A 23,010-nucleotide genomic window follows, 5' to 3' on the forward strand; every position below is an offset into this window, starting at 1 on the left:
CAATTATATAGTATTGTAATTTTACTTAAATTTTTAATTATATACATGTACATTTTATGAATGCAAACTACTAGAAAATATCACTTTAAAACAATTTAAATTTTGACACAGCTAAAAAAGAATTTTTATAGGTAATTAAGTACGAACGTTAACTTAGTTCGATTAGCATTTTGTTCAATTTCTAAAAATGCTTAAACTTTAGATCCAATTATTTTCCTTACTAACTATTTTTTTTTTTCTTGAGAATGCTCTTTTGCCTTTAATTAACAAAAAAATTGGTTGGACTGTGGTTTGAATTTTTGAGTGGGACCCATTAGAAAAAAGTGTAATTTTTTTAAATTTTCACTCCAACAGATGTTTTAGCCAGAAAATATTATTTATTATTACTGTTTTTTAATATTCTTACTTTGCTGTGTTCTCAAGGGTCGTTGTTTTTTTTTTCCAAATTACTAATATTTTAATAATATATACAAATATGCCGCTTGTAAATTTCAAAGACCTTCATTTTTCTAATGGTCACTGTAGCAAAAAGAAAAAATATCTTGTTTTAATTCATTTAGTCACGTTTAAAAGGTCGACACTTTTTTTTATTTAAACTGTTTTTATGTAAGACATGACCCATGCACGTTTTACTAAAATTATCATTATTTGAACATGAAATCCCTCATATTTTATTTATAAAATAAGTGAAGTAAACATATACTTAAAGTTTACATTCAAAATTGTTAAAAGTAATTTTTTATTTATTACAAAAATAAGGCTTGGTTTTAATTTTTTTACTAGGTTTGTCAACATTTTGTAGTAATGAACTGAAATAAATAAACATATAATACAAAACTTAAAAAGTTCTTTTAACCAGGCTAAAATACATGAAAACACCAAAATAATAACAAAAGGTCTTAAAACAGAAACAGTAAAAAGGTGATTAAAGTTTAAAAACTATCCTAACATTTAAAAAATATTTCCAAACTAGCCGGAGTATTTCAGAAAGTCTAAATAAGCCTAAATAAAAAAAAAAAAGATTTTGAACTAGTCTAAACAGTTGCCAGATTTCAATTGGTTAGAAGCCGCACACGTTAAACACAAAAAAACCTTTTGCTTAGCAAACTTAGCACTCGGGTCTGAGTTATACTGAACTCAGCGTTGTTACCCTGAGCTTACCTGGAATTAAAGACTTATTTAATACAAACAGTTTAGAAATATATTGAAGGAGTTTGATAAGTATGCCACTTGCTCATTAAAAAAAAATTGAGTTTTCTTGTTTTAATTGGTACAAGTTTACGCTACGAGAGTGAATTGTATATGCAAAATACAAAACAACTGTGGAAAAAATGAGTATAAGTATTGAAATGAGCAGTTTTGTTCTGAAATCAATTAGCTATGCCTAGCTATATAAGTAAACTTTGATCAAGCAAAAGCAAAAAAAGTTTTCATGTTAACATGATAATATTAAAACAACCTTAAACCCTAAAATCTTAAAACAACATTGTTTTTGGACTATTTTAGAATAAAGTATATAAATCCTCTGCAATATCTTAATCTAAATCAATATAAACTCAAAAAAACAATACATAAAAAAATAAAAGAGTCTAAAAAAACACAAATGCTAAAATAAATTATTTATTATTTTATTATTTGATAAATTTTAATAAAATAAGATTATTGTTCTAATTTATAATACTTATAATAAATAAATTTTTTAATTTAATCAAAATTAACTATAATATGTTAAGAAACCTAGTAAAATAGTTATATTTAAACTTTATTTTTATAAGAAATTAAAAATTACTTATAACAACCTTGAATGTATAATTTTAATATATTTTGTAAAACTGTAAGTAAGAGTAACTGAAAACAAAACTGTAAGTTAACCTAATAAAAAATACTTACTTAAGAATTTAATAATCTAAATTTTACAAAACAAGTAAATAGAAAACTAATTAAGTTATTGTTTTTATTGTTAGTCACTGTTGAGTACATTGTTTTCATTTATCTTTTTTGTAATTTGCCTTAATCCACCATTGATCTGTATAAGGTATTTATTATGTTAGCTAAGTTTATAGAACTAAGGCTAAAGGTATGACTGCTTTATATACATGCTATTCTAAGGTGAAACTGTTAGAGTTAGGATAAAAATACACCTAAGAGTAAGAAAAACTCAAAAGTAAAAAAATCTATATGAACAAACTTATTCAAGCGGAACAACAAAAAACAGCATGTATAAGGTGCTGTGGCTAAGCTTTGAAGCTTCTCAAAATTAACTTAATAATTACACAAATAATAGTCTATATATAGGTCATATATTTCATCCTAAATGGTTATAAGTTTACAAAACATTATATCTAAATATCGTTCAAAACCTTTCAAAAAACTGTGCTGAGATTAAAAAACATCTTAAAACTATTTGAAGTCTTTTATAAAAAAACACAAAACTTTCCAGAATCAGTCTGAGCTTTAAAAAAAATTAAACTAGCCTGAGCTGTCCTGAGATTTTTATAAACTTCAAAATATAAAGAGTTATTCTGAGTGTCCTGAATATCCCAAGTGTTTACCAACCCTGCTGTGGTTAAATTAAAATTTTATTAAGTTAATTTGTAGTTGAAATTTATGAATGCAACTAATAAAATAGAGAAGAAACATTAAAGAATACTATATGTAGTCTTTTGATATTTTAATCTTATCTAAATATACACTTGTCAACTTAATTTGTTGATTTGACAAAAACTTTGGTAATTTTTGAAAAAAAAAAAAGATTTAAAAAAAACTAACACACTAATAATGAAAAAAGAATAATATAGACACTTAATTGTAAAACAAAAACTAATTTTATTTAAGTGACTTTACTTTCTTATACTATAGTGCTATAAACTAATAAAAATTGTTTGCTGAAACTGTGTAAGAGAATATCAAGCTGCACTTGATTACAATTTAAATTTGATGGAAAGTTTTGAGCTAAAATCATTGTTCATTCAAGCGTTTAAGAGAAAGTACTCAAGGTCATTAGTTTTACTGATACAAGACTGTTACAGTTGAGATAAAGAGAAAATAAAGTGCAGACAAGAAATTACTGATGTAATGTTGCATAAAGTTAAGAACGTTGCTAGATAAACCAGCCACAGAAAGTGGTTGGGGATTCTAGTCACAGCCAGCTGCAGTAAAGACGTTATTGAAGAATAGACAATTATATTGTTTGATTGTTTTGTGTAAAGTTTTTATTTAAGAATGTTTTCTTCTCATAAATATTTTATAATTTTAGCTTCAAGCAGTTAATTCTCGTTTTAATCTAAACATTCTCAAAGTTTAATTACTGCTGTTAGATTTAATTCTTGTGTAAAAGTTTTGATCACATTTAAAGTACTTCTTTATATATTTGTTAAGGTTTGCAATTGTTCTTTAATACAACATGTTCATTCATTGTCATGCCTAGTTTTATATAGAGTAGCCCTAAGTATTATTTAGTATCATCATGTAGTATAAATAAAGTTTATTATATAAGTTACCTATATCCATAGGTTACAGCAGTGGTTTTTGAAAAAAAAAAGATTTAAACAAAAACTAACATATCTAATAATGGAATAAGTATAATTTTCACACTAAATTGTAAAACAAAAGCTAATTTTATTTTAGTAACTTTACTTTTTTATACTACAGTGCTGTAAACTAAAAAAAAGTGTTTTTCTGAAACAGTATGTGTAAAAACATAAAAATGTCAGTTAACAATAATAGTATTAGTATTTAAATAATCAAAAAAAAATTAACTAGATAAATACAGTACAGATAAAGTTAATAAAGTTTTATCTTCAAGTGATAAACAAAATCGAATAAAATGGTCAACAAGCTGAACTAATATCTTAAATACCAAAATGGGTTATTAACTTCAAGCTTTAAAAAGTGAAGTTGAATAAGAGTTTTGATATAAGTTTTAGATTTTTTAGCTAGAAAAACTACTTTTAAGACGTTAATTTACAAAACATAAACACTACATATTTATGTTTTGGTCGTTATATTAGCTTAAGTAATTTAAATTTTTTATTCTAAAACAAAAGCCAATACTAAAAATTTTTCAAAAACAGTTTATGTAATACTTGGCAAGTTGAGTACGGCGTAAATCTAGTCGTTAGGTTGCTGTAGTTTCTTAAAATTAAATCTTTAAGTTCTACAATTAATACATCAAGACCAAAAAAGTATAAATCTCAAAAAATCTTAGTTGAATGAACTTCATTCATAACGGCTCTGCTTTGAAAAAGGAGTTAGAAGAAATTTTCAAAAAAAAACATTTTTCTGTGGAGTAAGCGAGAGACTGTAGTTTTCCTACAAGGACTAAGTTGCCCATATATGACAGTTAACTAAACATTTTATAAAATGAAATAAAACATTTATAAATAAAATATTATAAATTTGTGGTGCAAATTTTTAGCATATTTGCACAAAATGTTGATTTATTTTTAAAATTAAATTAGTCACTAAGGTTGAGTTTGCTATTAAGAGTAAGTAATAATTCAGAAAATTTTTAAATCTTTAAATATGCTCACTATAAAAAGCAGATTCTATTCGCGTTGTATTAAAGTTTAAATAAACATTTAAAAAAATATATTTGTTTTTTGTTTTTGAAATATCGAATTTATTATGTTTAAGAAGTTCGAATAAAATCAATGTTAGAAAAATATGTGTTAAGTTGCAATGCTACTTGCACTTTATCTGGCGAACCAGCTGAATACGGGGAGAACGAGCAGCCGAAGGAGGAAAAGCTTTTGGATGAATGGTCGATGCGGTATCAAATTCGACCCGCGTTCACAAAACACCCGATTGTTTTCTCTATTTATTCTATAGTTTATTTTTTTTTTTTTTGCATTTTTTTTTTACTATCACTGTTACCCCTAACCCTTACCCTCGATCGGTAAGCGGTTCTCGAGTTTGACTGGGTTGATTTTGAACGCGGGTGGATTTTGAGCAGATGGATTTTGATCAGGTGGATTTTGACAAGGTTGATTTTGATCAGGTGGATTTTGATCAGGTGGATTTTGACCAGGTAGATATTGACCAGGTGGATTTTGAGCGTGTACCGGTCGAAGCAGAAGGAGGACGTGGAGTGTCGACCGTGGAGGAGGCGGATGAGGAAACTCGGACGCGGATACAAACGGAGACGGAGAATGAACAAGTTAAAAATAAAAAACGGACGTAAACAAAAATAATAAAAGTGTAACGAAGCGTAAAAATAAAAGTTTGTCGTTGGTTTGCGGTTTAAACAGTGAAATATTAGGATGGTTGTTGGTTTAGGAATGTGATTTAGATGTTTTGATCCAAAAATTAACCCAAAGGTGAATATAGACAGTTAAACATTGAAACTTAGTATAAATAAATTTGCCGTTTAAAACGATAACAGTTGATGCAAGATTCTAGATGATAGATTCCTAAACCTAATACAAACGTTGTAAACCTTAAAAAACAATTAAATAAAGGTTTTGCATGTGCTGTTGAATTAATTAAACAAGTTAAAACATTTTTTAAACTTGTTTCCTGAAGTTGAAGTAAGTTTCGACAGCGTTATATAAGTATAAATATATTTTATTAACGAAATAGACCATGCTTGCCGTTTATTATAAATGCTGATAAAAAGCCACTTTCCGTTCAAGAACTAGTACTTATGTAATTCTAACAAATTAGCAACAACCAGACTAAAAATTGCGTAAACAAAACTAAATCACTAGCATTTAGTGAAGTTTCTTAGTTTAATTTTTGTTTTTAGGTTTCGAAACTTTCCAAAATACACCGAGCTACAATCGAGCTTATGTGCTTGCTAAGCATCAAATCATAAGAAAAAATCTTAGCGAACAAAAACTATAAAAACAATACAAGTGAATGTTGTTGCTCAAAAAGTAAAGTTTAGACCTGACTACTAAATTTTAAATATCTAAAATAGTACTAAACAGTTACACGAGTGTAAAAGCTCAATTTTTTTTATCAAAACATAAACACTTAACAAAAATAAACAGTTTATGACAAAACATTGAAGATGAGAAATGTTTTCGAAAATAGCTAAAATTGATAGCTTAACAGTCTTAACAGGTAAAACGTGTTAAAATTTTATATGGAATGCTTCAAGTAAAACTTGCTTAACACGTAAATACAACTACGTAATGTCACGTTTTTTTATGAAATGCAATTTATATTATTACTCAGCTTAGGTTGAAAATTGAAATCTAATAACAGCTGATTAATTTTTTGAAAATCTTAAACTCACGATAACTATGTTACTAACATGATACTTCTACAATAATTCATAAAACCAACCGTAATACTTTATTTCAATACAATGCAATTCTCTAACAAACCATTTTTAGCAGTATATGCCAGTATTTAAGAAGATAGCTTATTTCTGTTCGTAGTTTTTTTTTTTGACTTGAAAAGAAGAAAAGTATTTAAAATGATAACAAATCGACGATGTTGAAAATCATGAACTTTGTTCCTAAAGATTTTATTTAAAAATAATAATGCGGTTTTTAATAAAGTAAGTTTTAGAAAGTGACTCATGCTAGTAGAACTTATTTTAAAGGCAAGAATAACAAACAATTTAAAAATAATTAAAGTTTGACATGTTAAGTAAAGATTACAAAGATTGGTAAATTTTTTTAGAAACAACTTTAAACTTTGTGAGTACATCAAACTAATACTGAAAATAAAATATTAACAGCTATTTATACAACTTGTTAAAACAAACATATTTTTATTATGACTCAACTTTAATGAATTTACAACACCTTATGAAGTCATAAAGCAATAAAAATTGAAGAATATCAAAACAAAAGTATAAATAAAAACGTTTTCACAATACATTTTGCTTGAACTATTGCCATTGTTACCAAAGTTGGTATCATTACTGTCAACATTATCATTGTCGTTTTCCTTGTGTACACCGTTATATTTGTCCTCAGTGTTACTATTTTCGTTCATTTCAGTGGTTTCATCATTACCACCGTCCTCTTTACCAGTTTCGCCAACGTTGCAAAGATCGCCCTTGCAGCACGAAACGGCGACAGTCGAGTTGCCCTCCGCCCTCTCAAAACTGCCCTCCTCAGCGCAAGTGTGGTTACTCGCGCACCCCTTCACCAAGCACGGCCCTCCGCAGTTCGCGTCGTCCTCCCGACCGGCCGTCACGCAGAACCGCTCCTCCTCCTCGCAGGCGGTTTCCGACGGATCGGAGCAGCTTGACGTGGGCAGGGCGTCGAAGCAGCTGAAGCACTTCAGCCCGGCGGACGAGGTGATCAAATTGAATTTGAGAATCAGCAAAAGTGCTAACAGCTTCATTGCGAACCAGATCGAAGCGAAGAGACCTTTGGAATGTTTTTCTGTGTTTGTTGTAAATGAGAATAAGTGGTAAAGCGAACTGAAAAAAAAAACCAAGTGTTACTAAAATTCCGGCAGCCAAAGTATATAGTTTAAGTGCAACAAAGTGAACAAGTGCACGTGTAATTTAATTGCACTGTAACTCATAAGTAAAAATATAAATGAACAGTTAACTTTTATGTTGAAAAAAAAAGCAATTTTGCTAGAGTTCTGAGTAAAAAGCAAATTTCTTTCAACCATCAGCTGAGTAATCGGATAAATTGCAAAAAAACGTGACACTTTTTAGTTACATTCACGTGTGAAGTGTGTATTACCATATAAAGTCTCAACACTTTCATCACAATTATTTTGGTAAACAAAACAGTATCTTTTTGCTTTGTTTACTTTTTTTTAACTTTGTTAATCGAAACCACTCATGTTATACCTTTTTAAGCATGTTTTTAGTGTTTTCAAAATTGCTCAAAGTAAATTAAACATGTCAATTTCTATAACATACTATGTTTTTATTTTAATTTTTTCTTGCTTTTTCTAACCTAGTAATTAGGTCGGAAATTTAACACATTAATTAACTAAAAGAAAATTATTTTATAAAAAGACTATTTATAAAAAAATAGCATAATATAAGAGTTATTTTCGTAAGCTAAAATTGAAAAAGTACCTGAATAAAGAAGATTTAAATTGAAGAAAAATTATAGTTTAACATCTATTACATGAGCATCTTTTATTGGAATCCCTTTACATGTACAATCTAACTCTCATTTTACTAAAAATTTACTAAAAACTCTGCTTTTTTTTCAAATTAAATCAAGTTGTCCAGGGTTTTTTATTAACAACATGTTTGCTTTTTTAATGTTATCGCAACTTTTTGTCCCTGCTTTCGTAATAATAAAAATAAAGTTGAAAAATGTTTACGCATTTTAGCGCCACAAAATTCTAACAAATCAGCGACGCATTGGTGGAATATTCAGCAGCTTAAATAGCATGTCCACTATACGAGTTAATTTCAGTTACAGTTTTCTGGTTTTAGTTTTAATAAACTTATAAACTGTGTTTGCACAATCTCTTTTGTAATTAACAAAAATGTCTAAGTGTTTAACTTCTAAGAAGTAATTTATAAAAATAGACATAATTATAGAATCTATTTTTTAGATTTGCGTTACAACTTATTCTTAAACATTTTTTTTAAAGTTTAGATACATTGGCTTATAACAACAGAGTTAAATATTTCTATTATAATTAGTTGTTATTTTGATTAAGTCTGTTTACAAACTAAACTACCTTTAGATAACTTTATGACTTTAAATTATAAATAAATATAATCTTAAATTACATCATGTTTACATTGAACGACTTCATAGTTTGTTTTAATTTATACTAAAACTAAGTCCCACTACTTAATCATTATCCATTTGGCCAATGAACAGAAAATAATAAAGTACAATACATTTAAATTGCTTACTTATTATTATTTTCAAACTAATGATTTAACTTGATATAGTAAAACATATGAAATAGTAAACTTTAATTATTTCTATTTTTATCAATTTACTTCAATTAGCTTGTACAATAATACTTTATATTATGCACTTAGAACACTGTTACATTTGTATTTAAAAGTATCACTGGTTTTCTTACCTACATCATGCAAAAACTTGTTTTTAGTTGAAGACTAAACTAAAAAGTAATACGATTTAAGATATTTCACCCTAAAAATTAATTTTAGAACACAGTGAACAACTTTTTTCAAAAATAATTTATTCGAGTGATAATTAGTAAAAAAAATTGTTCTGTTTTTGTTATTGGTATTTTATCTTGTTTTAAACTTTAGTAATACTGGCATGTGTTTTTATTTTGCTTTTATTTGTACATTGTGTTTTAAAAAAGTCTAGATGAAATATTAATTGATAGTATTTTAAACTTGAAGGTTTTTTAATGATCGTAGGTTTTCAAAACCATTAATAGAAATGTATTAATTGCTTTAATAAAACTTTAATTGATATGCTTATCATTTTACATGTCTTAATTTAAGATAAAATATTTTTTTGCATAGTAAAGGCAAACTTTAATTTTAGTAAACAAACAGAATTCGAAATGACAATTCTTTCAAAACCAATTGAAATTGACGAAGTTATTGATTTGTTGGAAGAAAAACTTTTCATTCAGAAGCATTTGCTTGATGAACTTGCAAAAAAGTTTAAAAAATTTGGTATTGTACACACCAAAGAAACAAATGATTTCCAAAATGAATATATTACTAAGAGTAAAGGTAACTTTTGTTATAAAAATTAAAAAATGTTTTTATATATTAGTGTTTTAAAACATTTTTAACTTAAGATTGAAACATTAAACAAATACATAGTTAATTAAACGACAAAAATACGCTCAAAATACATATCATTGATGTTTAAAACTTTTTCTTAAAAATCTAAGATTGTTAATGTTTTCCTTTACTCTCAGCCAAATTTCAATACAGTTCAAAAATGCTTATAACAATATGTTGGAATGTTATATTTGTATCTTTTAACAGCTACCAAAGAAGGAAGTAAAACTGATGTAAAAAATCAGAAAAAGAAAAGTTCAAGTAAGTTCAGTTAGCTTAACACTAAGATATTAGTATCATTTTAAGAAGAATCAACGTTTTTTTAAATGTAAGAAGTATTACATTTTTATTCATTAAATTTGTAAAAGTTCTAACAATATAATGCTTGAATTTGAACTCATTCGTTTGTTTTTTACTATTTTAAAGATAAACTTTGTTTCAAAATATAAAAATCTTCCAAAAAATGTAACTTTAATAAAAGTATGTTATGAAATTTTTTAAAGACGTTTAATTGTTAATCGTGAAATACAAAAACTAGTTTGTACTAAATTAATTTTAATTAAATTTACTTCATTGATAAAAGTGAAAAAAATTAACGGGTAGACATTTTAATTCACTCAAATATTCGTAAATAAGTAATAACATTTTGTCTGAAACAGATAGTGGTGTCTTAGATCGCCCCAAGAAGATTAACCTCAAAAACTTAGTTTTGCAAAGAAGTAGAAACCAATGTAAACTAGTGAAAGTTTCTTCTTTTCCACCCCCAGAAACTCTTAACAAATACTACTCAACATTAAAATGTACCGCTGATATCCATACAATAAGTAACTTTACAGAACCTGACTTAACGAAGAGAAGAGAACGGTTTGGTGATCCTGTGAAGAATAATGCGCACAGATGTTTGAATGCGACACAAAAAATAGTTTTAGAGAGTTTTTACAACAAAATTTCCAAGTATCCAACAGCAGAAGATTTCAACAAGCTTAGCTTGCAGGTGATTATAATTTTTTTTATGATTTCAAAATACTTAACAAAATGTTTATAAAATATACATATTTATATATTTTTAAAAAGATAATTTATAACTTCAAACACCAAGTAAAGTTGTAATACTTAAATTTAAACGTTTAGAAATATATTGTACATAACTTAGAAAAGAATATATCAAAATTTGTGATTAAACATTCTTTCAGCTGAACAGAACAGTACACTCAATCAGATTGTGGTTCCAGCATAAAAGATCTGAGCAATCGTTTAAAAATTATGAAGACAAATTTTATCCGTATCAGTTGGAACTTCTCAACGCTTGCTTTGAAACAGATAAAAAGCTTTTTAAGTTTGAAGTTTACAAGTTGAGTCAAACTACTAGGCTGAGTATGAGGCAAATTGATCGATGGTACTACCATAAGTGTAACGAAACTGTGAATCAGTGTAACGATGCAAAACTAAATTCGGAAGATTGGGAGATAGAGCTGACTTCTACTGACGATGGTTTGTACGAGAGGTATCCGTTCTTACTAAATGCTCGGGAAGATGCTGCAAACGACTGCAAGTCGAAGAGTAGCATTGTAAAATCTAACAGAAGTAAAACGAATAACTTTAGTTCTTATAAAAGTTTCAATCCAAATGAAAAACTAAGAGGCTCCAACGATAAAGCATCATTGACCCTTGAAGTCTTATCAGAATTGACAGATCCGGTGTATGAAAATAGAGATCAAGACAAAACAGAAGTACCACCGAGTTCTTACAGTCAACGAAAGTATGCTGATAAACAAAATTATGCTTATGATAAGCACTCCAATAACACCAATGTAAGCTTAAACAATCAAGAGCATTACGGTTATTATTATGAACACTTTGATGAAAATGACAAAAAGGTGCTTTCTGGTGTTATTACAGGTAATAAAAACGTTGTTAAACTGGATTATGCGCGGTACTTCTCTAATCCAAAACTTGAAAATAATTCAAGAAAAAGTGACATAAGCAAGGAAAGATCTGCTGACGACAGCCAAGAACATGACTACATGCAGTACTTTAACAAAACCAACAAAGCTTCTATTTCGACAAAGGCGTCTAACTATAAAAACAGTGCAAGTTCTAGTTTAAATCAAATACATGACAACGAAAACTCTTCACTGAGTTCAGAACTTCAATTTAGACCTAGGTACGACCAACATCACGATAGAGAGGATCACGATACGACAGACTACACGCAGTATCTAACTGCTCCAAATCTTTCAATTAAAACTCCTAGTCTCTCAGTCAAAACTCAGTTAAAACTCAATGATCAGTCAAACAATGGTGCAACTAGCTCAAGTGGTGCTAACTTGTCTGTAGATATTGACATCGATGAGCAGCTAGCTATATTGAATTCTATGATTTCCGATGAAGCTGACTCAAACTTCCAATCTTGGCTAGAGAAACAAAAGAGTGAGCTTACAAAGAAGAAACCTTGTTTAAACTTCGAAGCAGCTCGAAACATTCAGATGGACAACCATGCAAACAATATACATACAAGTTCAACCGATGAACAAGATAAAAACGACCAGGAAACTATTGAGCTGTTGAAGTATCTTGATACTGATAATTAACTTTCAATGATATTTACGGCAGTCAACAGCAACGCAATGAAAAGTTTTATTCGAAAGTAGCCTTTTTATGATAACTGTGGGTAGTATCATTGTTTAATTAACAAGTGTTGGCTATATTTAAAAAAATTTAAGGATTTAAGTTAAGGCAAAGAATGATAACAAATTTTTATTTTTATTTTATTTTAGCTAGTTTTACAGTTTTACTAATTAAAATATCATTTAAGTAGATTTGATTTAACGGCTTTCTTCTAATAAATAAAACATTTTTTTTTTAATTTGGTCTTACTAAATGTAAATACTTTTAACGGATGTTTAAGATTATATGCTTTTTGTAACTGTTTTATAGTTTCCAAATTTCACTGGTTTTTATGTTAACCTTTCAAGAATTCTATCTTATGAGTTAGCTAAAACTTAATAAGCCATGAATTTGATCGTTCATTACTAATGAAAAAATGTGTACTTATCATATTTACATGAATTGTATTAAATATTCCTCAGTCGTTTAAATTATAATTTATCAAACAAAACTTACTATACAGAGAAGTATTCCCCTTGAAAACGTACTTTGAACATAATTTTAGAGTTCTTCTCTAGGAAAGTATTTACTCTAAAAATTTGTTTTTTTTTTTTAGAAAAAAAGTAAACTCAGATATATTTAAAGTAACAAATGTCGCCTTAAACCTCTACATCAAATTATAAACATATACTTGAAGCAACACCTGTACTAATTAAACTCAATTACGCACAAAAACAAAATGTTATCTTTTTATAAAGTATTAGTTTTTAAGTAACTTTTTGATTGGTGTATTTAGTTTTTCTAGTTATATGTTTTTATTTTAAGAAAACAAATAAAAAGATATGAATTCCTAGATGAGAAATAATAAATTTATTCTTTCAAGACTTTAGTTTGCAAACTAAGTTTTGGTAAAAAACCTAGTCAGTGCTTAAATAAAAAAAAATTGTTAAAATAGAATAAACAGCTCAAATTTAAAGTGAATCTCTAATTTATTTTTTCAAACGAAGTCCATTCCAATAATAATACTTAAATATTTGTTAAATCCTCTTAAAATTGAAATAATTCTAAATAACTTTTACGTAATCTTTTTGAATTTACTGACTTAAGTATATGAAATAACCGAAAATCAGTAACATTTTTGTCTTGAAACAAGTTTTATTTAAAAATGTCATTTGTTTTTTAACGTAAAACAGGTTTAAACAAAATATGCAGTTTACTACATTAAATGATTCTTTTCAATTTTTGTATCAAAATTGTTTTTCAGTTTGTAGTTGATTTGTTGATGAAGGCCTTATAACTACCTAAAATAGTCAATGAAATTAGTTTTAAAAATATCAAATAAATAAATATTATTAATTATCAATAATAATATATATTATTATAAAATAAAGTTTTTTAAACTGTATTTTATTATAATAATATAGAGACTGAAAAATAATGTTTTAAATTAGTTCATTAAATAAGGGTGTTTCGAATAACATCCTTTAAATGTTTTATGTTAAGGTAGTTTAATATAGAGTATTTTCGAAGTTAAAAAGAAAATGAAATTTCTAGTAGTAAAAAGCTGTTCTATCTATTCTTTTAATTTCAAATCATAACTACTTAAGTTAGTGTACAATGCTACAATAAAAATTCAGTCTTTATTTTTTGAATTAAGGAATTTATAAACGGATTATAACGAAGATTTTTTTTTTTTAATAAAACTACATGTTTGAAAAAAACAACAACTTAATCATGAATCTTATAGAATGGTTATCATACAAAAAACACTAAAATAGGAAAAAAATTAAAACACTACTTAATAACTCATGTAAAGAAAAAGTTTTATACAATGTATACTTTGATAGGTATATTTACTTATAAAAACAGTCTAATAACAAAAACTTATTATACCAAGGGAAGAAAAACCACAACAGTAAATATTATATTCATAATTTGAAATGTGGATAAATCAAATAAACGACCGTTATAAAATAAACTCAAATTTTCATTACAACTTAGCTAAGTATAATTTTGTGTTAATAGTTATTCATTATCAATCCGTGTTTGAATACTTTTTAACTATATTCTTTTGACTTTGCTTTCACTTTGAAACACAGTTTTGTTGAAAAAATCGACAGTGATTTTAAATCGTCTTAAAAAAATAGAATAAATGCTATATTACATTGAAAATATTTTTTATATCAATCAAATCACCACAGGTTTTAGATGCTTTGTATGCCCCAAGAAATTTTCCAACACTTTAAAGCTTTATAATATATTTTTTATTTTATATAACCTGCTAAAATTATTTTTTTCATACCAATCTTGATTCCCATACAACATATTAACAATAATACTACGCTTACTTAGAGTAACTTTACCTTCACTCAAAAGTTTTTTATTAGTTTTACAATAAACAGTCGAACTTATTTTTTGCTCAAATTTATAACAAAATCAATTTAATTTATAAAGCGAACCTTCTGTTGGTTTTTGTTGTTTATTTTTTTCTTCTGAACATTTAATTTGTACTGTAGATTCTCATTGCTTATATATAGTGTTTTTATTTTAATTATAATGTTTTACTCCTAAATAAATCAGTTTTAGTACGCCTTTTCAATGTTCTGAAATGAGGTTAGGAAACTTCTTTAGTCGTTGGGCCCGATATGGCAGCGTTTTGTACATAACACTCGTGATTTATTCGACAAATGTTGTTTATTGAACGACAAATAAAAACCCTCAAAATGTTTTGGTCTAAGCCCTAGTGCACGAAAAAACCTTTCGGTTATCGAGTCGCACACCACTTGGATACCATTTAACGTCTTGTCCAGGACATAGGCTTTTGCAGGACGCTTTACTTATTTTAAACCAGTATCTTTGAAGGTAACTTGTATACGGAAGTGCTAGTATTATAATACGATCCAAAAAATAACAAAACTCAGTTTTACACTTAAAGTTTGTTGGAACATACTCTGTTTCGAGCATTAGGTAATGTATAAGTAGATAATTGTACAAAACACAATAGACCAGTGCATCTGAAATGGGGTTCCGCGGAACCTTAATGTTCCGCGAAGCCTTTCGAAATTTAAAAATTAAATTTGAAAGAAAAAAAACATAAATCCTAAAACTTCAAAAAAATGGAACACATAAAAAGGAAAACATATATAATTATAGCATTTATTGATCTGCTTAGTGTGTATCTAGCGGTAGGACTTTTAATGGGTATTTATTATTAATAGGATATGTGCAATTTCAGAGTACCCCGTCTTAGCAAAGTGTGCAGTAAAATTTTTTTTACCATTCACCACCACTTATCTTTGCGAGTCCGGCTTTTCGCATGTAACAAACATTAAAACGAAGCAAAGGAACTGTATGCTGACTCCAACCTTATCTGCCTGTCTCCGTCTCAGTCTATCCAAAATACAGCCGCGCATTGATATGCTTGTTGCTAAGAGACAAGTTCAAGTTTCGCTTTAAATGTTTTATTATTTATTTTCGTTAGGCATCCTACCCGTTTATTACAGTAATCTGTGAATTCGATTAGGTTCATGTTCATTTCGTTATTGTTTGTAGCTCTCATTTTGTTTTTATTATGCAAAGAAAAAAAACTTTATGACGTTGCGATTAATCATGTTTGTTTTCGTATATTTATTATAGAATCATAAAATACCTATTGCCTCTGGCGCACTTTGAGTTTGACTATTACAATTGGTATGATTTTTAACAATGATATAGTTTTGCTAAAAAATTCATTTTTCACTGAAATTCTTTTTTTTTGCAGGAAATATTATATAAAACATTTTATGTAAAGTTAAATTAGGGGTTCCGCGGAAAAGTTACTTTGGAAAAAGGTTCCGCCACTAGAAAAAGGTTTAGAAGCACTGCAATAGACGACACTATCTAACTCATAGAACAGCTAGTTAAAAAAAAACTTAATCATAAATATTTATATATTACTTAAAGTTAATTTTAATTTACTAATTAAAAAGTAAGATTCGGCATTTTTCCACTTATATCCGGATCCGGCCAGATCCTTATTTTGTGGATCTTGTTATAGAACCCTATTCAGCATGCACACATAATAAACTAAAAAATGTTTATATCTATAAAACTTTTATGATTGTTAGTAATAATTATTAGGGTCATATAAACATGGTTGCCACTGATCAAGCTGAGAAAAATTTCCTGACTTTTTCGGACTTTTTCCTGACTTTTTACCAAAATTTTCCTGACTTTTCTAAATCAAACTCTTAAATTAAACTTATTGTAAAATACATAATCTAACACTTGAAATTATTTAAAGCTTTCAATCTAATTTTAATACAGGTTAAATACGACAGTTTTTTCCTGAATTCTATCATCAAACTTTCAGTACATCACTTAAACCATATGTGTATGATTGATGTTTGTAATAAACAGTTTTATCAGCAAAATATTTGTGTATTACCTTATAAACACAGCTTTTCTGAAAAAAGACACAGTTTTTTAGCATTTCCTAGCATAAATGTATCTAGATAAACAAACGAAATATAAGGAACTTTTACAATTAAAACCTTAAATCAACAAGGAACTTTCACAGACAAAACCTTAAAAAAATAACGAACTTTTGTAGTTAAAACCTTAAAAACAATAAAGAACTTAATCAAATACTGTTTTTTTTTAAATATATGTACTAAAATTTATTTTCTCCGTTTTTTTATTAGCACTTCAACCTCTTCATCTAATGAAGATATGGTTTCCTTCATCTGGTCTGCATTCCTCTTCATTTTCTTGACAGTTAAAATCATTTGCCTCATTTATTTAAATCGCTCTCATCTGCTGCCCCTACACTTGTTGAAGAGAATCTTTTCTGTAAATCAAGCCACAACTTGTGGGCTTCATTTTTTTCTTTTGGCACTCATTTATTTTTACCTCCAATTTTGCTGCCTCTGATTCCTCCTCATCCTCCATCTCTTCCTGCCTTTGTTCTTTTAAAAATGCTTGATATCTGATTTAAAAAAAATCTATTACAAAAGTATACTTAAACGAATTTTAATTATAAAATATTAGCACTAAAACGTAACACTCTATAAAATACAACATACCTTGAACTTGCGGTGGCCACCGACATCTGCATATCTTTCGAGACGTTTAATTGATATGGTTCTAGTTTGTAAGCATACATGTAATCTTTAATTCTTATTCTGAATTTAATACTTTCTTCTTTCATGTTATCTTCAAGCAGGGCTTTGTTAATACTAAACACTCGTTCGACCTCCGCTTGTCCATTGTGCAAAACAAACAATAATTGCAACAGTTTTCCGAGAGAAGATTTGGTACAAACTCCCAATGTTTCAAAATAAAATTGGTCCAAACGATCTTGACTTCGCTTGAAGCTTTTAAACTTTAATACATTCATTGGACAATTTATCAAAGTTCTAAATTGATCGATGCTCTCATCACCTTCAGTGTTGGAGCACATTTTTAGTTTCGTTAAGGAGTGCACAATATTGACAAAACGCTAAACCAGAACTGTGACTCCTAATTTGTCTAGGTTATGAGGATTTAGGCATGACATATATTTAACAAATGTAGTTCCAATAGCCATTCTGCTCCGGAGACTTTCAACGGCTTTTAAAACAAATACTCTACATTCTTTATCAAAATTTAAGATCTTTTGTTCTTCAACTAGGCCTTTTTTCCTCAAATTTGAAAGAAAATTGGTTTCTGCACAACCAAGATCAAGGCAGGTTTCAGCGAAGCTTGATCATTCAATTCAATCTTGAATAACTTGGGAAGGCTGAGGTTCGAAACTACCCCGTCTTTCATAAAGATACACATCAATTTAATTACCAAGCACGAAATGTCCTCATGCATAAAGGCAACAATAGGCTGAGTACTCTGCTATAGTGTCAAAAAGGTTGCATGAGAGATGCTACATAACTAAAGAAAAGCATCTTCACTAAAAAAAGATAATCAGCCACTGCATCCCTTACGTTTCGGTAACATCTGCTGTCAGGACATTTACTCTTTGAACCTAACTTCCAAACTTGAATTTTTTTTTAATGTTTGGCTAAATTTCGATGGCACAATCAGCAACTATCTTATCGTCAAGCCAACGAGTTTTACAAAACAAATAAGGAAAAAATTTGCTAACAGTTATTGACTTGTAGTCCGTTCTCCGTCCTCCAGCTTTTTTCAAAAGTTTATAAAAACGTTTTAAAATGTCACCCAGCTTCCAGTTGGTAGCGTCAACTCCAAGCTCAAAAGCTCTATGAGCAATATGGAGACTGCAGTTTTAGAAAGGATATTTTACTAATTCATACCAGATGTAGGTATTGGAAATAAAGTTAAGTATTTCTGTAAATTTTTAGGAAAAATTTGGAATTTTTTTCTGACTTTAAAGAACTTTTAATTAATTTTTACCATTTGAAGGCTTTGGAAAACAAGGAATTTTGTAAATTTAAACTGACAAAATCCGATTTTTTTTTTAATTTTATCAAATTTCCTGACTTTTTTTCAAAACCCCCCATTTTTTCCTGACTTTTGTCTTTTTTTTTTAATTTTTCCTGATTTCCTGACCGAGTGGCAACCCTGTATAAATGTACGTTTCAATCTCAAAAAAATTAGTGTGATTTAAAATTCTTATGAACATTATGTACTTTTTGTTTGATTATATTATTGATAAGTGCAGATGTAATCTATTTTACATTATTCTCTAGTCCGTTATTATAAATTTTAATTTATTAAATAAAATCGTTTGTAGCACTTGTAAATTAAACATTTTATTCGGTACACATAAATAACTTTCTTTACCTTCATTTTAAACATAAATTTATACAAAACAAAGAACATTTCTTTTACTTATCTAATATCTTACTAAACAGAAACCTACAAAAGCTTAAAAAGTATTTTTTCAATGGCAACATAACTTAATATTTTACTGATTGTTTCATTTGAAATATACTTCAAAATAAATAGCGGAACAGTTGAAAATTCTAAACTTTGAATGAATACTGAATAGTTATTTGTATACTTTTGTGATATTCCACTGGTTATTTACTGAATATATTAGTTTGTTTAACTTGTTAGTTTTATTCGTAATAACTAACTTATTTTTGAACTTTAACAATAAATATTTATTCTATCCGTACATGTTTTCGTTTATCTTTTTAATATATTTCTTTTTCAAATAATTTTATAAATATATGATTTCTACTCAACTTTTATAACCAAAATCGATCTCAAAATAAATCATTACTTCGTTAAAAATAAATAACAGCTTTAAAAAGTTGTTGGTTATAGAAAACCAAATGTGACAATTTATTCGACGAATTTTTAAGAAAAAATTGTCAGTAACAATATTCAAATAAATTTCTTGAAGTAATTAAATTATTTAAATAAGCTATAAAACGAAAATAAAACAATTGTTTCAAAATCAAACAGTTCTGGTTGTAAGACAGAAAAAACTTGATTTTACAAAAACTAAAGTATGTTTTAATGTAGTTCACATTAAAAAAAAATTGCTGGCACTTTGAAATAAAAAGTAAAGCAAAGAATATTTTTATATTTTAAAATTTGAACTAAATTATGTTGTCTTTCAAACTTTTACGCTTTTAAATACAGCTCTTTTAAATGTTAAAATAAAATAAAAAACTTATGAGTTTTTTCTAAATGATCTTAAATTGCAATACGTAGAAAATAAACAGTAAAGCAAAAGTTTAAGTTGCTTGTATTTATATACGTATAAATATTGTTGAAATAACCAATAAAAAAATTAGAGTAAGCTATAATTTTGATGATTTATATATTTTTTAATGTTAATGAATCATTCAACAGGTAAAACTAAACAATTTAAGTGGTTTTAAAACGCTTAAAAAACGTTATGAACTTACCGTTTTCTATTGAAAAACCAATTTAAAATTCTAATTGTAAAAATTATAAGCTCTGTACCATCATAAAACAAAGAATTACGAAATCAAACGATTAGCAACCAAATGTTTTAATATCAAGCTGTGAATTGTATTAAGATATGAACTGTCAGAAATAAAACTCTATACTCGTTAAAAAATTACTTTGCCTTGAAACTGATACAAACTATAACAACCTGAAAACAATTTGATGTGAAAGTGATTAAGTGTGGGGAAACCCCTCAACAGAAAGCCTACTTGTTGCTGTTCAGTTGGGCGTTGACGAGGGCGTAGTAGCTCTTCTTCATCTTGATCAGTTCCTCGTGGGTTCCCTTCTCCACCACCTGTCCCTGCTCGACCACCGCTATCACGTCCGCCTTCTTCACCGTCGACAACCTGTGCGCGATCACGATGCACGTTCGACCCTCCGATGCCGCGTCGAGCGCGTCCTGCACTATCTGTGACGTAACAATGATGAGAAAATATTAGTTGTTTCGGATACCGATACTTAAGTACAAAAATATTAATTGTAATAAATGGGCCAACACTAACTCCGACCTTAAACTTTGAAGATTATTGCAACTTGAAATGCTCATCAAAATTTTTAATTAATTACCTAAGATTTTACTCAAAAATAAAAATCAACAATATCCAGACAAATTTGAATGATTAGTTTTCAAGCATTTTAGTTCAGTCTGTTAGTCACCCTGACAAACATTATATAAACGATACATAATAATGGTACAAAAGTCTTACCAGTGCAAAATGAGTTACATTGATTATAACACCTACTTACCATTAAGTACTTAACAATATACTAAAAATTAATCATCCTAACTATTGAACATGAAACTCTTAAATCTGTCATGAATAACCTAACATTTTACCCGACCCCATAGGTAAACATCGAAGAATGGAAGCAGTAAAAATTATTTAATCTTTTTTTTCACCACTTATGTCTTTAATCTTAAATTAGGAAACCGTAATCATTACTTCTTTTTAAAAGTTTACTTTGACAGTCATCAAGTGCGTAAACTAGTAGTTGTTCTACAAAGTAGAATATTTTAAGTAGTTGTTATGTTATTGAGTATTTCTCCTTGAGCGTTAAATTTTTTTGCGACTGTCAAAAAAAAAATCTTATCTTAATTTATTGAATTAACACTATTTAACTTGGTGTATAAGTGTTTTGTATGCTTTAGTTTTGTTTGTAATTTTTAGCTAAAAAACTAAAATACTTTTATACTAAAACATTTATATGTACAGCTGAGCATCATGTTTTTGGCAACCTTTGTAAAATAAATGGAATTAAACTGAAAAACTGTCAGTTTAAATATATATATTTTTGCATACAAGTTTCTTCTTTCTAGTTGAAACTAAAGTATTACACAACTTTTTTAAATTAAATTCTGACACTTTATTTAATTTTCGTTGGAAGTGTGAAATTTATAATCGCAAAAGTTTAAGGTTTATTATATATACTTATGATATACGAAAAATAAACAATCTTAAAACCTTACTTTTTCCTTCTTTGATAACATTTTAAAATAAAAGTATAACTTTGTTTTACTAAACTATTCATTAAACTAAATACTTGGCTACTTTACACTCAACTATTAGCTTTTATTTATAATACAAAAAATTGTATTAGTATTTTTCTAGCATAAATTTGTACAAATTGAAAATTAATTACGCAGAGGGAAAGTGCCGTATAAGCTAGCTTCATAGTAAACTTTTGTTTTTGCTTAAAAAATGCTTGTTGAAATATTAACCTGCTTTAATCTTGTATTCATAAACTGAACATATATGATTTAACAGTACTGTTTTTTTGATTTGAAAGTACCTACCAAAAAATATGATTAAAAAAACTTTTATCAACACCTTAATAATATAAATAAATCTCAAAGTTTACAACTATCAATTTTAACACTTGCATTTAAAAATTCAACACCTTTAAAATCTTACAACACCCACCATGTATCAAATACAAATAACCTTTTCGCTCTCGGTATCCAGCGCGGAAGTGGCTTCATCCAGCAACAATATCTTGGGATTCCTCAGCAGCGCCCTGGCGATGGCAATCCTCTGCTTCTGCCCTCCCGACAGCTGCGTTCCCTTCGCGCCCGCGCTCGTCTCGTATTTCTACAATTGATTACAAACGTAAAAGTTTGAATTACTTTTGACAGATTTTTGTTAAATTTTAAATGAGGTTGATTGTTTTTTTTTGATGGGAACATTGCTCAGGGCTCACTCATAAATGTTAGCGGAGTCGAGTCGTGAATGTTTTGATTTTTACTGAAAACTAATTGTTTCAAGGTTTTGATTTTTTGTGTTTGTTTATAACTGGCGAAACAAGATACAGATAAGAAAAACACTTTCAAATTCTACTTATAAAAATATCAATAACTTTATGTTTTGGACTACTTTTTTTAATCTTAGTAGATATGTACTAAATAAGTAAAGCGAAAGATTTCAAAAAACAGCTAAAGTTTTATCGAACTTAAGTAAAAATTTAAAGAGACCTTGAACTTAAGAACGTCATAAATTTATTTAGTGACGGATTTTATTTGTTGAAATATTTTTTATACGGTTTTATTGTTTGTATAAAAGCAAGTTTGAAGCCGTAAACAAACGAATTTATTTATAAACTATCGGTAACTTAAAACATGGATTACAAATTTAATTTTTTACATAAAAAATAAAATTTAAGGTACTAAAAGCTTTTATTAACTTGCTTATTTTCTCTGTATATAATTATAATTTTAATAAGGTGTTTGATTAAATCCTAAACAAACCATAGTTGAAACTTTCTATTTTTATAACTAATTTTTTTCAATTGTTGATGTGCAAACTTACTTAAAATTTATGTAGCTT

The 23,010-nt window shown here is 27.8% G+C and overlaps 1 protein-coding gene across 3 annotated transcripts in view; it reads right to left on the minus strand.

Annotated features, from left to right (window-relative positions):
* Positions 1-19,837: 19,837 nt before the first annotated feature.
* LOC145835558 (ATP-dependent translocase ABCB1-like) overlaps positions 19,838-23,010 on the minus strand; it is a 30,089-nt gene continuing 26,916 nt past the window's right edge. For all 3 annotated transcript variants that reach the window (XM_082943208.1, XM_082943207.1, XM_082943209.1), the window contains exons 24-25: positions 22,132-22,278; positions 19,838-20,597 (exon numbers count right to left, since the gene is read on the minus strand). In XM_082943208.1, the coding sequence (XP_082799334.1) occupies positions 20,394-20,597; positions 22,132-22,278 (351 nt within the window). In that variant the 3' untranslated portion in view covers positions 19,838-20,393. The remainder of the gene's footprint in view (positions 20,598-22,131; positions 22,279-23,010) is intronic.

Source organism: Thalia democratica, chromosome 5 (assembly GCF_965202585.1).
Source record: "Thalia democratica chromosome 5, ktThaDemo2.hap1.1, whole genome shotgun sequence".
Taxonomy (NCBI): domain Eukaryota; kingdom Metazoa; phylum Chordata; class Thaliacea; order Salpida; family Salpidae; genus Thalia; species Thalia democratica.